Genomic DNA, 13331 nt, shown 5'->3' on the forward strand with positions numbered 1-13331 from the left:
GGGCGAGAACAGATACACAGGGTGTCCGAAACTAATCAGCAATTGGCTGAGTCAGCATTTTTAGAAAAGATACATTAGGAGCAGTTATTATAGGAATTCTGGGTGGAGGGATTGTTTCTATGTCTCTGCAGAACCATGGCCAAGCCTTTTAACTGAATGTCTTCCCTCAGTCCCCTGCCCAGCAGAGAGTGTGGCGCTGTCACTACTGCTCTTGGTGGATGCGGTTCAGGAGGCGAAGGTGGGGTGGAGTGCAGTCCAGTGTGCCGGGGTTGAGTACTCGGTGGAGATGCACGGGCTGATCGAAGATGACCCCCAGGCCCAGTTCATCCTGACCTCCTACTGGACCACAGCCACATACTTCTTCTTCCCAGTGCCGTGTAGCTCTACCTACAACGTGACCGTCACCTCCAGGAACTCAGCAGGGATCGGCTACCCCAGTCCTCCCGTTCAAGGGCTTGCAGGTAACCAAGGCTGGGTTAGGGTTTCTGGTACACCTTTGGGACTGTTTTCATCTAACAAGCTGTATTAAAGGTTTATTGTGTGCCAATTAAAATGACATAAATTATATTTTTAGTGATGCTAAGTTCCCAATTGTGAAAAAGTTCAGTAAATATGCGCCTTATAACAAAAACTATATTATACAAATATGGACTGGAATCCCCTGGAGGACGCTGTATGAAGCAGAGAGTACACAAAACACACAATATCCAGTCCATATATACCTCAGTGAATTACCTATTGCCTGTTAATGCCTGATATAGGATATCAGTTGCATAACAGCCATGTTTTGTATTTTTCATTGTTCATTGTGTTTTTCAGTTCCCTGTCCCCCAAAGGGTGTTACATTTTACACAGAAGGCACTTCACTGGTCATTTCATGGAATGCATCCGTTCATGCCATGGAATATGTAGTGTATAGCTCCAAAGCACAAAGAACTGAGCTCTGCAGAACATCACACTTTTCATGTACTGTACCAAAGAAGCAGAATGACACAATTGAGGTAACTGCTGTTAATTCTGCTGGAGAAAGTGAACCAAGCGTGGAAATTCTTGTTCAAGGTCAGTGGCTTTTTAAAATGTTTTTATAGTTTTTCAGCTGGTTTTGACTGATGGACACAATAAACAACAGATTTTTGACATTTGGTAGCACAGTGTAAATGTGAAAAATATATAGACAGTAAATGCAAGGTTTGTTTTTATTATTTACTGTAGACACTAATTTAAAACGCAGAAGAAGAGATCTTACTGAGGACACTGGAACTTATGAAGGTACATTTATGGATTTTTTATGAATATAACTTTTTGTACCACTGAAAATGTGTTCTATAAAGTGCTGATAAAAGTCTGTCAGGTCAAATGTAATTGTTCACCATTAACTAAAAAAATAACCTGTACAACTTATACAAGTGCACGACTCGTATTTTGTTGATAATTAAAAATGTTATGTCACTTTTCCAGTCACCCCTCTGATGTACATGTGTCCCTGAAGTATTTTGGCAGGCATTATTTGTAAAACTAAATCCACACACTATAATTGTATTACAATTGTATGAACATGGCCTAACATTTTCATATTTTTATTTCAGATTATACATCCCCATTCCCGACTCTTCCACAGTTATAATCAATATTCTGCATCAATTTGCTGCTGTGGACTTTAGATTGTAACCTGTGATTTCTTGTGTTTGTAACCTGAGACTGTATTAATCAAGTACTAAAAATAATTTTAAATGGTATAAAAAAAAATGTTTAATCTACAGCAAATTTATGTTAAGATTTGTTTTTTGTTTTCAATATAGGAATGTATTGTACATTTTTAGTATGCTTGTGTTTCCCAACTGATGCTGGACTGTCAGTGCTTGGTCTGAAAGTAGGGTAGTTGCTATAAATAGAAAGACTATTGTTTTTAAGTAGGTCATACTTACTTTTGTTTATGTAACCATATGAATAAAAATGTTGATTGTTACATTTACTTACAATTAACAGTTTTGCTGGAGATTAATAAAAATGATTTAACAAAGCAATCAAGTACAGCAGCTACACTGTACCCAAAAAGATGGGTGGTCAAAGTCTTCCTTTCATCTACAATTAAAGCACGTATCACTAGTATTTCCTCTAAATGCAGACTCACTTTCCAATTTGAAGAGTATTACTGAGATTGAATGTCATTGAAGAGTGTGATGAATAATGCCTCCCGCTGTCCTGTATTTTCCTAGTGCACTGTAGAGATTTAGAATATTCTATATTTCCCACTAACACACCAGCATTTCAAATAATGAATTGGAACTGAATGTGCCTAACATTCCAAATGCAAGCTGCACTTTTTACGTAGCACAATAGACTTGTTGACAAGGCATGTGTCACATTTCCCAAAGAAAATATAAAGCTAGTATTTTCCAAGATATAAAGCTAGTGGTTTCTAAGATATAATCTTCAATTGTTAAATCAGGAATCAAAACAAGAACACATGTATGTGCAATTATTCAATTTCATTCTCTAGTCTAAACCATTCAACACAAACACATTTTATATCTTTAATAAAAGTTTTATTAGAAAAAAATTGCACCAAAGCAATTAACCAAACACAGAGCACATAATTTCTTGCAAAGTATTGCCTTATACAAATGCATCCTGGTAGTTGCTTCATAGGAATTAAAACACTCAGAACATATGTACACAATAATTTTGAAAAAAAAAAAAACCCTTAAACTCAATGTCTACAATGGCCAGTGGAAATGATTACAAAAGCACTTACCTACTAAAAGGAAATGAAATACGCAAACTTGAGGGACATATGAATGATTATGCTTGTTTAGCATTGTTTACCATTTAACAAGATGATTTGAAAAAATAATAAAAACAAACATTTTACTTCAAAATCAACTCTGGTTCCTCACAGCTGTTCTGCTCGCTCTGTGCTTTGGCTTCTCCTATGTACATGTTTGCTTGAATGGTCCTTGCTGTCAATGTGCTCCTTCCTGTGAGATCGCTCTGTGCTTTTGCTACGCTTGTGTGATCTCTCTTTGCTATGACCGCGGTTGCTTTTCTTTGACTTTTCATCAGCGTCTGTTCTTCCCTTGCTTCCACTCCTGCTGCGTTTGTTTGATTTTTCAGATTTGTGTTTATTAGACCTCTCTTTGCTTCTACTCCTGCTGCGTTTGTTTGATTTTTCAGTTTTGTGTTTATTCGACCTCTCTTTGCTTTTACTCCTGCTTCGCTTGCTGCCATCATTTTTACTGTGGCTTCTGCTTCTGTGTTTTCGCTCTCTACTTAGGCTTCTACTATGCCTTTTAATTTTATGGTCATCTACGTGTCTCTTTTCTTCTTTACGATTTCTTTCTATATTATCTCCTTTCCTTTTTTCTTTTGATTTTTCTTTCTCTCTGTCCCTCTCACTTCCCCGTTCTTTGTCATAATCCCGCTCTTTCTTCTTGCTCTTCTCATTCTCCTTTTCCCTTTCTTTCCGGTCATTCTTTTTGTCCCGGCTCTTGCTAAGGCTTCTGCGCTTCTCCTTACTCCGGCTGCGTCTGCGTTCCACTGCTCGCTCGGGGCTTCGAGAGCGGTGGCGCTCCTTGTCCACCCTGTCTCTATCTTTGTCTTTTCCCTCACGTTCTTTTCTCTGCCGGTCCCTTTCTCTCTCCAGTTCCCGATCAAAGCTGGTTGATCCATGCCCATCTCTATGGCGACTTTGACTCCTGGATTGTTTTGGAGATCTTCGAGGACTAGCAGATCTTTTTGGAGACCTGAAGCAAAAATAAAGGAACTTAACTTTGAAAAGTATAGGTATTTGCAATCACAAGGTACATTATCTTAAAGCAGTTAAAGACTTGCATTAAAATACTGAATGCATGCTCAAGCAAACCGAATTACAAAATACAATTCAACTCTACCTTGAGCGTCTGCGTTCTGCATGTTTTTCTGGCTCTTCTGCTTCCTCTTTCCCATCCTTTTTCACATTCTTTCTTGGTCTGCTTTTCATTTGCTGGTCAATCATCTTTTGAACTGGTACTGGAATTCTTGGAAAGAGTGTTGAAAACCACTCAAGTTTTGTGAGGAAAGAGTGCAGCATTTCTCCAACATTCATAACACAGCCTCCACCAGCCTTTACATCAAGCTCCTGGAAGAGAAAATACCAGCCCATCTTGTTAATACCATAAAATAACCAGCACTGTCGTGAAAACGAGCTTTTTTTCAATGACATCTTCACTATATAATGTTCATTAATGCTCTGAAATTTGGAAGTTGAGTATAACAGCTACAGAATTAAATTTTGTATGACGGTGGTGGGTCCAAAGCAAAAGTTGAACTGTGAACATTCTGGTTCCATAGATAGTGCTAATGTTTTCATACATTAAGAATTTTTTTTTCACAGATACATGTTTGTATGTGAAAATATTCTTCACTAATTGTTCATTGTCCTACTTCCTTAAAAGCAGAGTCATCACTAAACTTTAAAATGTGATGACTATATTGTAATACGCCGTACCAATGTTCACCTCTGTTTCCATGAAGCTTACGGTCAATAAAGAAATTAACCTGCCACAGTACTTGTGCTGCTTAGACTCGAGTGACTCGTCTTGAAAATGTGCTTACATTTTCTAAGACTTTTTTCTTCTGTAACTTTACAATATATGCTTCTTTTGATAGCTATAACAAACTTGGAACAATAGCAAACCAACTGCCATGAAGCATGAGGTTTGATTACTGTTTGGAAAAGCAGATTCCCTAATGACCATCATCTTTGAAAAGGGTCATTACCGCATGATCTCCTTCTTGCTATGTCATCTCACAGTTCAGGACATGTTAGTCAGCTATTGTCAGGCCCAAACCTACAGTGCAAGCACACAGGAAGAGTGAGTTTTAAAACCAACTACATGGAAAATAACAAATCTGAATGTAAAACAGCTGCTTGGACTCACACACACAAACCAGCAGTGTTGAGATACAATTCCCAATTCACCTGCTGCACAAGGGAGATCTAAAGAAGAAAACATGGAAGTTAGCCAACTGGCAGAAAGTTAATTTTTTATATATATATATATATATATATATATATATATATATATATATATATATATATATTATCTGCAGAAAAAGTGATGGAAAGAAAGATCTCAAGTATCACCCTCCCACCCCAACAAAAGTCATATATATATATATATATATATATAAAAAAAACTGTTTCTCGTTCTGGTTCGCTGAACCCCCTCTGAACAAACAATTTCAATGAATCAATTAACACTACTCATCTCTAAGCAGCCCATTTGTGAAACAATCTAGTCAGGCACTGGTGGTGCAATTTGTATTATGGAAAAAGATGGTAATAATTAAAATAGGTTATTTATACAACCACTATCTTAACTGCTACTTACCAGTATATTTAATGCTTTTACGAAAGCAGGGTATATGCTATTAAAGATATGTATCAATAAACAAGTACCATAATTACCAAATGTACATTTCCATCTTATAAAATCTGCATCTCTGCAGATTAAACTTTCCTTTTCTTAATCAAACTGATAAAAGGTGACTATTTACAAAGCGGGTTAGGTTTAGAAGTTCACTAAATGAAAACAAAATTAAGCCAAATGAAGGCAAAGGTGAAAATCAGCAATATTCATCACACTGAAGAAACTATTAACTTGAGGATTTAGATTCTGAAAGCCAATATAAAACTGAAAAGAAAAAAATATTACCCTTGGCGACATACCTCCTCATCATCTAGGAAAGCATCAAACCAGTCCAGGAGGTCCGGAGGAGGTTGTGTGTACCTTCAAAAGGAAGCATGTAATTAAGCTTGGATCAGGAACCAATATCCCTCTCATACATAAAACTGACAGACAGTATTTCTATCACCCATTTTAAGAATCCCCTTATCTGAGACAATATACTGCAATTTAATATTCCAAATGCTTTTAGGATGATCATCTGCTTCTATAAAAACAAAAAAGCTTACATACCTGATATACATAAAGCCAAGGGCCCTGATGTATGGAGAATCAGTGTGTGTAATGAGACCCATTACTTGTTTACGGGTTAATTTAAGTGTAAACAATTTGTACAGCAGGCAAAAGGCTGTGGAAACGATGCCTCCAGTTCCAACCCCTCGTACCTGAAAAAAAAAAGTTTAAATGAGTATTCAGTGTATACTGTGCACTAATTACACATTTAGCATCTTGCTAAATGTTTGAATTTAGGGGAATAATGATTGCATGTTGGTAAAATACTTACCTATACTTAATATACCCAACACAATAGTGTTATTCTGAACCAACACCCCAGTATAATAACAGTTCCAATGAAAAATGTGCACTTACTGGTTTATAAATATATATGTAGTCCTCCTACTCTGCACAAAAGACAAGAAATTAAAAAAGCACGTACTTCTACTTACCCCTCCGCACATGCCAGTCTGGCCTGCGGTTTTTCTGCTTCCTTTTTCCCAGGGTTCGACGTGCGTCACCTATCAATAAAAAAAAGAAAACTCAATTTACTGATATTTTGAAATATTTTTTACATTCAATCTTACGTTAAGCATAATCCTTCTGCAGCCTTGAGTAGCTCATGTGTTGCTGTATGCTCAAGAGCAAGTTATTTTGGTTAATTTTGAATACACTGCTATCTCTCTCATTATTGGTTAAGAAAAAAGTGTCTATTTTTAATGGCCCAATGCACACTGGATGGACTGGGTGCAAATTACAGGCCATGAAAGTGAATAAAGCTGTATGTTGCAGGAAAATTACCAAAAACAAACACTGCCCACTAACTGTTAATACTGTATTAGTACAATATACCATGCAAGTTGGTATATTGTACTAATATACAATATCCAAATGCCAAGCAACTTCTTCCCACTGGAAATTGCATTTCCCACGTGACTTGGTCTAAATAATCCAATCCATACAACAGGGTCTGGAAATCTTTTAGGGAGATTGTTTTAATCCTTATGTTTTGATTCTAAACATGCTGTGCTGGACTTTGTCCAGTGTCCTAATCTGCTATAATAATGGTATGGTGTACTGTTACAGGGGCATGGCTACATCCTTAAAATTGTTCAACATATACAGTAGGTCACATGCCCAAATCCTGGACCACTTAAACAAATAGGCCTACAGTTTAATTCTGACTAGCATAGAGATTAAATTAGACAACTGATGTACACCTTAACAAGAGTCCAAATCACAAAACATATTTTTGTAAATCACATTCTCACTGTAAAAGAAATTCGGTGGTTTATTTATAAAAAAAAAAAATCTTTACAAGACGAGGATGTTTAGCGGCTTGTTCCAGCCAATCCGGAGGCTACAATTACAATTAGGTAATACTAAGTGGTGGGTGAACAGGACAGTGTCAATTATCATTGGATTTTCAACCTACAGACAGTAGACATTATACCTACTGTACACCACCAGCAATTATTGTTTGAAAGTACGACTACATATTTACGTAGCTCAGTTCACGCAAACTAAATGTTGACTACGTAAGCTCGAAACCAAAAATACAGGTAGATTGTTATTTTCTCCAATTAAATCAAAAATGCAAATTAGTAGTAATGTATCAAAATATAATAATCAGCATTCCCAAAACAGTATCATTCATATATATATATATATATATATATATATATATATATATAAAAAATTTTAAAAAAATAAATTTACCTTGAAATAAATCTCATCCACGACCTCGTGGTAGGTTTTCAGCTCGTACAGCTGCACTTTGAAATAGGGTGAAGACAGAACGTTGGTCAGGATCATGGGGTTCAGGTTCATTGTCTTTTCGTTGCCCCACAGCGGCAGGACGTTACCGTGTTTCCCCGAAGCTGGCGGTTTATTCACGGCTTGTTGCTGTTGATTCCCAGCCACCACTGTGTTGTTGGCCATATTGTTTCTTAAGCCGACGTTTTTTTTTTAATTTTCAAGAAATTAAATCAACGTTTTTATTAAAACGCCATAAAATCCGCTAACCATTACAGACATAAACACAAAATCGCCTACAGCCCGTGATTATGTATATGTTCTTTTTTTTTTTATTATTACTCTGATGCTGTTACTCCTTTCTTTCTAGAACACAATAAAAGCTTTTCCTCCCGAGAACAACCGGATGAACAAAATGGCCGCAACTGCCGGGAATGAAACGGAAAGACCCGTGACGTCGTAAACAGAAAACAACCAATGAGGATTGAGGTCAAGGGTTACAAATTAAACGAAACTACAGTCCGGCTTCTCTTATGCGTTCTTATTAGTTTACTTCGTAAAACCGACTCTTTAGCGACCCCCAATGGCGGTCTTCCTCTTCTTTTTACAACAATTGATTACAGTTTTATGGTACTCCTCCGCTTGACTGGAAGAAGCTTTCAGGATTTTTTTTTTGTGGGTTGATGATAGCATGATAATATAATGATCTGTATCTTCTTACCCATGTCCCCCACACAAAGTAAAGTCTTACTAACGAAATAGCATTAACAAATGAGCTTAAAACAATACAGCACTAATGTGACAAGTTGCGTCACGTCTAATTTAATATATATATATGTATCTGTTATGAAATGTCAGTGTATAGCGTATATATCTGTTATATATTTGTACAACCCGCAGTGTTTATTCATGGGTACACTACAAATCTTGGAGCAGTTTCTTTGGACATTTTATTAATCTCACACTTGGTTTTGAATATATCTGGAGAATCACTAATCAGGTTGTGATTAAACATTTAATTGCTAATTATGTATTCTATATTATTCTGTACATACGGTTGATATATGTCATTGTAATCAACGTTTTTCGTTGAGAGAGCTCTAATTGTTCAATTTGTGGCGGGGATGTACTGTATGTCCTGACATGCTTGTTTAATTAGTATACCTTGGTCCCCGGTTATTACGCCATTTTATTGTTCATATTAGTTTTATTGCAATCAACGCATTAAACATTGTTTTGTGTGCATCTTTTATTTGTAAGATCCAGGAATAAAAAGTGACATTGATCCTCATCATGGAGCCAGTGACGTTTTCTCCTCCGCTTTACAAACAGAGGTACCAGTTTGTAATCGACCTTGTTAAAAAGTACAAGCCAAAAAAGGTAATTCACATATTTTTTATTCGTTTAAAATTCTTGATATTTGAAACTGCTGTCATGTTTTTATTTTTATTTTTTTAAAATAAATAACAGTACATTCAGTAGCCTGTCCAGGTGTTTACTTTTATTTTTGTAAAATCATTGAATTCAACCATAATTATTTTAATTTTTGCTATATATATATATATATATATATATATATATATATCATGGATTGTCAGTAGAGGACTACAAAGGATGCACTGTCCCCATATACTGTGTACTGTGTTTTAGCTTGGCATAAAGTAACCAAACATAATATAGAGACTTATCTGTTAAAAAAACAGATCTGTAAGATTTAACTGATTTTTAGTAACATTCAAGGGAATACATTATCATACAGAACCGATTTATCTGCCAAAGGCCTTTAAGATGTTAACTGTATTTCCAAACGTCTATTATGGCTACCATCTTTTTGTAATACAAAGTTACTAAGTGGATTTGTTAATGCCTAGCATGTAACTAAGATCTGTTAAACAGAGTAGACATTTCTGCCTCTGATTGATATATAGATTGTGATAGTGAACTCTTTCCACCTGTTTCCTCATTTAGACTGCAGCTCATGATTGCTTTTTCACTTGCAGGTGGTAGACCTGGGTTGTGCTGATTGCACCCTTTTATGGAAACTGAAATTCCAGACTTGTATTGAAGTGCTTGCTGGAGTGGATATCAATAGGGCTGTCATCACAGACAAAATGTAAGAAGAGTAGCTTTACAATGGTGGAGAGAAGACATCCAAAACTAAATTTAATTAAAACATGAACAAAAAAAAAACATTAAAAAAGTAATTAATACCAATACTTATCTTCTCAGAGGACAACAATACGAAATTAGACATTTTTGACCCATTCAGACCAAGCAAACATGTCCCAAGGTAAAGACGTCATTAGAGTTAATGGTAACACTTTAAAATAAGTGTCTGTAATTCCAATGTAGCTATCACATGATTCCCTACTGATTTCAAATGAAATTCCTATTGAATTCAAGAGTCACAAGCATGAGTTCATGACATTTCCCTTAATACACATAAAATAATCATGAACAGACACTTATTTTAAAGTGTTACAGAGTTTATTATCACAAGCCAGAAATCATGCGTCAAACAGTCACCATGAGCTAGGTTAAAAAAAAACTTTGAGGTAAAGAACATACAAGACACCTCCTAATTATAATAAATACCAAGCTCTGTCAAAAACGGAGAGTCCGTTTTCTTTTTCTTGATGTATTCTTTATCTGCCTCAAATATCAAAACAATCTGTTTACGTAGCTACAGATAGAAATTTTGTAATTTCTGTATTTACTTTTAATACTTGTCAAAAAAGAAAAGCTGGTCTAGATGCCATTTAAGTTTATTCTGTTCTCATTTAAGTGTTCTTATTTAAGTTCATTCAATGGTAGCAGAGAATGGTTATAAGTAAAACATTCACAAGTAGTGCCAAGCCAGTACATTGGGCTCAAAAACAGGAAAGAACTGCCAGCAAGTCAGTTCTTATCTCTACCTACAGTTATTACCACCTAATAACATTGTCTATTCTTCAGCAGGTATATAGCATTATCTTCTTTTAATAATAATCATTCGTTTTGTGTAATCATTCTCATGGTTACAGCATTCGTTGTATTTTTACTAATGTTTTTTTTTTTGTATCCTCAATAGGTACAGACTATCCCCCCTTCCTTGTGAGTACCTGCAACCCAGTGAACGGCCATTAACAATAAAGTTGTACCAGGGATCCGTTGCTGAAAAGGACCCGTGCACACTGGGTTTTGATTTAGCATCCTGCATTGAGCTGTAAGTGTTCTGATATGATGCATTTTTATTTCATTATACTGTAGATTTTACTGTTGTAAAATGGCTGCTCTGTTACCTTAAAGTTGCTACTGGTGTCTACAGTATATTTTTCCATAACTGTGCGTATTTAACTACAGGGAATGTTATGTATTGTTTTTTGTTGGTCCCTTGTTAGGATAGAGCACTTGGAGACTCCAGTATTGGAGAAGTTTTCAGAGATGGTGTTTGGTTACATGACCCCAGCCATAGTAATTATAAGCACCCCCAATGCAGAATTTAACCGGTTGCTGCCAGGATTAAATGGGTTTAGACACAAGGACCATAAGTTCGAATGGACCAAGGAGGAGTTTCAGAACTGGTGAGATCTAAAACTGTTTTTTTTTTTTTTTTGTAATTTTAAATATATTTTGGTATGTGGTGTCTAAATATATTATGGCTAAATTTCATTTGGTCAGTCAGTTCTGGTAGAAAGTACAGCACTTTTTAATTCAGTAAGTATGAACCTTGTGTAAAATTCAAAAAGTTTTCTTGGTGTATATTATTGCTATCCAGTTAAAATTAGATTCCCTGAAGTAAAGGTATCAGGTTTGTAGATTGTAAAATGTGAGAAACAATTTGAAGTTATCTGACTTAACTGTGCAGAGCAGATAAGCAACAGGCATCTAAAACAGGGCAGACGCTTTCAGCTTGCTGCATGCTTGATCTTCCTAAATTAATTCCATAGGGGATAGTGACAGACATAACATATGTGCACCATTCACTGTTAGATGCATATTTGTTTATTTAAGATACCAATACAGTAGAGGTCCACTGAGATCAGTTTTCCAGGAATGTCCTGCCTTTATTTGCAGCAGAATTTAAAACCATTTAAATTAAATACCTTACAGTAAGCTTCAAATCACCTTTTAACAGTTTCCCTTAACCCCTTATGATATGAATTATTATCATCAGCAATAATTTCTCTCAATTGTAGGGCACAAGATGTTTGCAGTTCTTACAATTACACTGTGGAGTTCACAGGGGTTGGCAAAGGACCGCCTGGCACAGAGGATGTGGGGTTCTGTACCCAATGTGGAGTATTCACCAGGAGCTACCCAAGTAAAGGGTCGCTGACTGCAGACTCTTGCAGGGACACAGAACATTCTTACAAACCTGTAAGAAATTATTATTATTATTTTTTTTAATATAGAATTACTTTGCCTTTTTCAGATGAGGTTGGCAGCTAGGAGATTGTCAAAGCATGGGCAACTGTGATAAACAATGGTAACAGCATAGTATAAACATGACATGGGAAAACTGTCAAATTACTGTGGACATTTACAATAGGACATTTATATAAGGGGCATGACTGAAAGAGAATATTTGGAGACACTAGGAAGTGAGTGGATATGTTTAATAGGAATGGATGATCTTTCTTGTTACAGTACATGTGGCTAATTACTGTATGTGGGCTGCTAAGCTAAACTCAATTGCATTTTTAACCTACACTTCCTGTTTTAGATATATAATGTGGTGTACCCCAATCTGTGTGATGGCACAATTCTTCGAAACACCTTGATCAGTGAAGTCGTTTACTGGGCAGAAAGCATTAGGAAAAATATGGTGGAATGCTCCCAGGAAGATGAAACGGTGGATAACCATTCCTACCAAGCTTCAAGCAAAAGTGTTCCATCTGTCAGCAACATTTCACAAGAGACTTGTAGTACTGAGGAACAAGTCCTAACTGATACAAGGGGAGATAATGAAGCGTATAAGGAGGGAAATACCATTTTCATTCCTTTGGCTAAACTGTTTTCTTTCTCTAAAGTGCAAAAGCTCTGTGGCTCTTTGGATCGTCTCAAAGCAATACTGTCTGAAACATCCCAAGTTGAACTCAACAGTGACGCTACAGCTATGATACTGTCTGCCGTTGAGGATATTGAGGAGCACTCTGAAGCATGCTGGGATACTAGCTGTTTGGAATTAGGGGTTGCCCTTGCTGAGTGTGAGGAAGACTGGGATGAAGAGCTTTGTGACAGCTAAGGAAGTAGAGGGTGGATTCAACAATAACATACAGAGTTTCTTTATGCATCGCTTCTGTACTTTATAGTGCTTATAGTATTACACTTAGGAGAACTCACCACCAACACACAACATCCAGTAAGCTGTTGATTGAATAGATATATATTGCCTCTCCAAAAATTGTAATTGAATGAAAAAAAAGTACTTCCATTGGAAAAACACTTTGCCGAACACACCTGCGTTAGCAAAAACAGTCATATATAACATGCAAAAAGACCTACATTGAAAACACTGTTTTATTTTTCAGTTGCTGTAAAATTGTTAACAAATATTGTTATCATAATAGTCAAACTTGCATATAACTACCACTAAGTGTTCTTTAAGTATGCAGGTATAATTTGTGAAATAAAGATGTACAGTTACTCATA

General features: G+C 36.1%; 3 protein-coding genes across 9 annotated transcripts in view; 2 read left to right on the top strand and 1 right to left on the bottom strand.

Moving 5' to 3' along the window:
• The window catches only part of LOC131740090 (uncharacterized), a 25076-nt gene extending 22367 nt beyond the window's left edge, over nt 1-2709 (top strand). Inside the window, exons 31-34 of the mRNA XM_059034797.1 lie at nt 171-461; nt 820-1059; nt 1213-1269; nt 1587-2709. Coding sequence (XP_058890780.1) covers nt 171-461; nt 820-1059; nt 1213-1269; nt 1587-1624 — 626 coding nt within the window. The 3' untranslated portion in view covers nt 1625-2709. The remainder of the gene's footprint in view (nt 1-170; nt 462-819; nt 1060-1212; nt 1270-1586) is intronic.
• Nucleotides 2614-8098, bottom strand: LOC117416560 (pre-mRNA-splicing factor 38B-like). Of its 6 annotated transcripts, none has more exons than XM_034027713.3 (6): nt 7662-8098; nt 6395-6463; nt 5961-6112; nt 5711-5771; nt 3891-4117; nt 2614-3743 (listed from the first exon to the last, which is right to left on the bottom strand). In XM_034027713.3, the coding sequence occupies exons 1-6, from the start codon at nt 7881-7883 to the stop codon at nt 2894-2896; spliced, it is 1581 nt and encodes a 526-aa protein (XP_033883604.1). In that variant the 5' UTR covers nt 7884-8098; the 3' UTR covers nt 2614-2893. The 6 variants fall into 6 exon arrangements, with proteins under 6 accessions (XP_033883604.1, XP_033883606.1, XP_058890781.1 ...); XM_034027715.3 differs by having other exon boundaries at nt 2616-3743; nt 6385-6463; nt 7662-7688; XM_059034798.1 differs by lacking the exons at nt 6395-6463; nt 7662-8098 and adding an exon at nt 4920-4978 and having other exon boundaries at nt 2620-3743; nt 5697-5771; nt 5961-6046.
• A 129-nt stretch (nt 8099-8227) lies between these two features.
• Nucleotides 8228-13331, top strand: henmt1 (HEN methyltransferase 1). Of its 2 annotated transcripts, none has more exons than XM_034027674.3 (7): nt 8228-8436; nt 8958-9077; nt 9698-9810; nt 10768-10902; nt 11078-11260; nt 11876-12056; nt 12403-13331. In XM_034027674.3, exons 2-7 carry the CDS (start codon nt 8991-8993, stop codon nt 12922-12924), a joined length of 1221 nt encoding a protein of 406 aa, XP_033883565.2. In that variant the 5' UTR covers nt 8228-8436; nt 8958-8990; the 3' UTR covers nt 12925-13331. The 2 variants fall into 2 exon arrangements, with proteins under 2 accessions (XP_033883565.2, XP_058890782.1); XM_059034799.1 differs by having other exon boundaries at nt 8228-8372.

The sequence above is a fragment of the Acipenser ruthenus genome, chromosome 12, assembly GCF_902713425.1.
Source record: "Acipenser ruthenus chromosome 12, fAciRut3.2 maternal haplotype, whole genome shotgun sequence".
NCBI lineage: Eukaryota > Metazoa > Chordata > Actinopteri > Acipenseriformes > Acipenseridae > Acipenser > Acipenser ruthenus.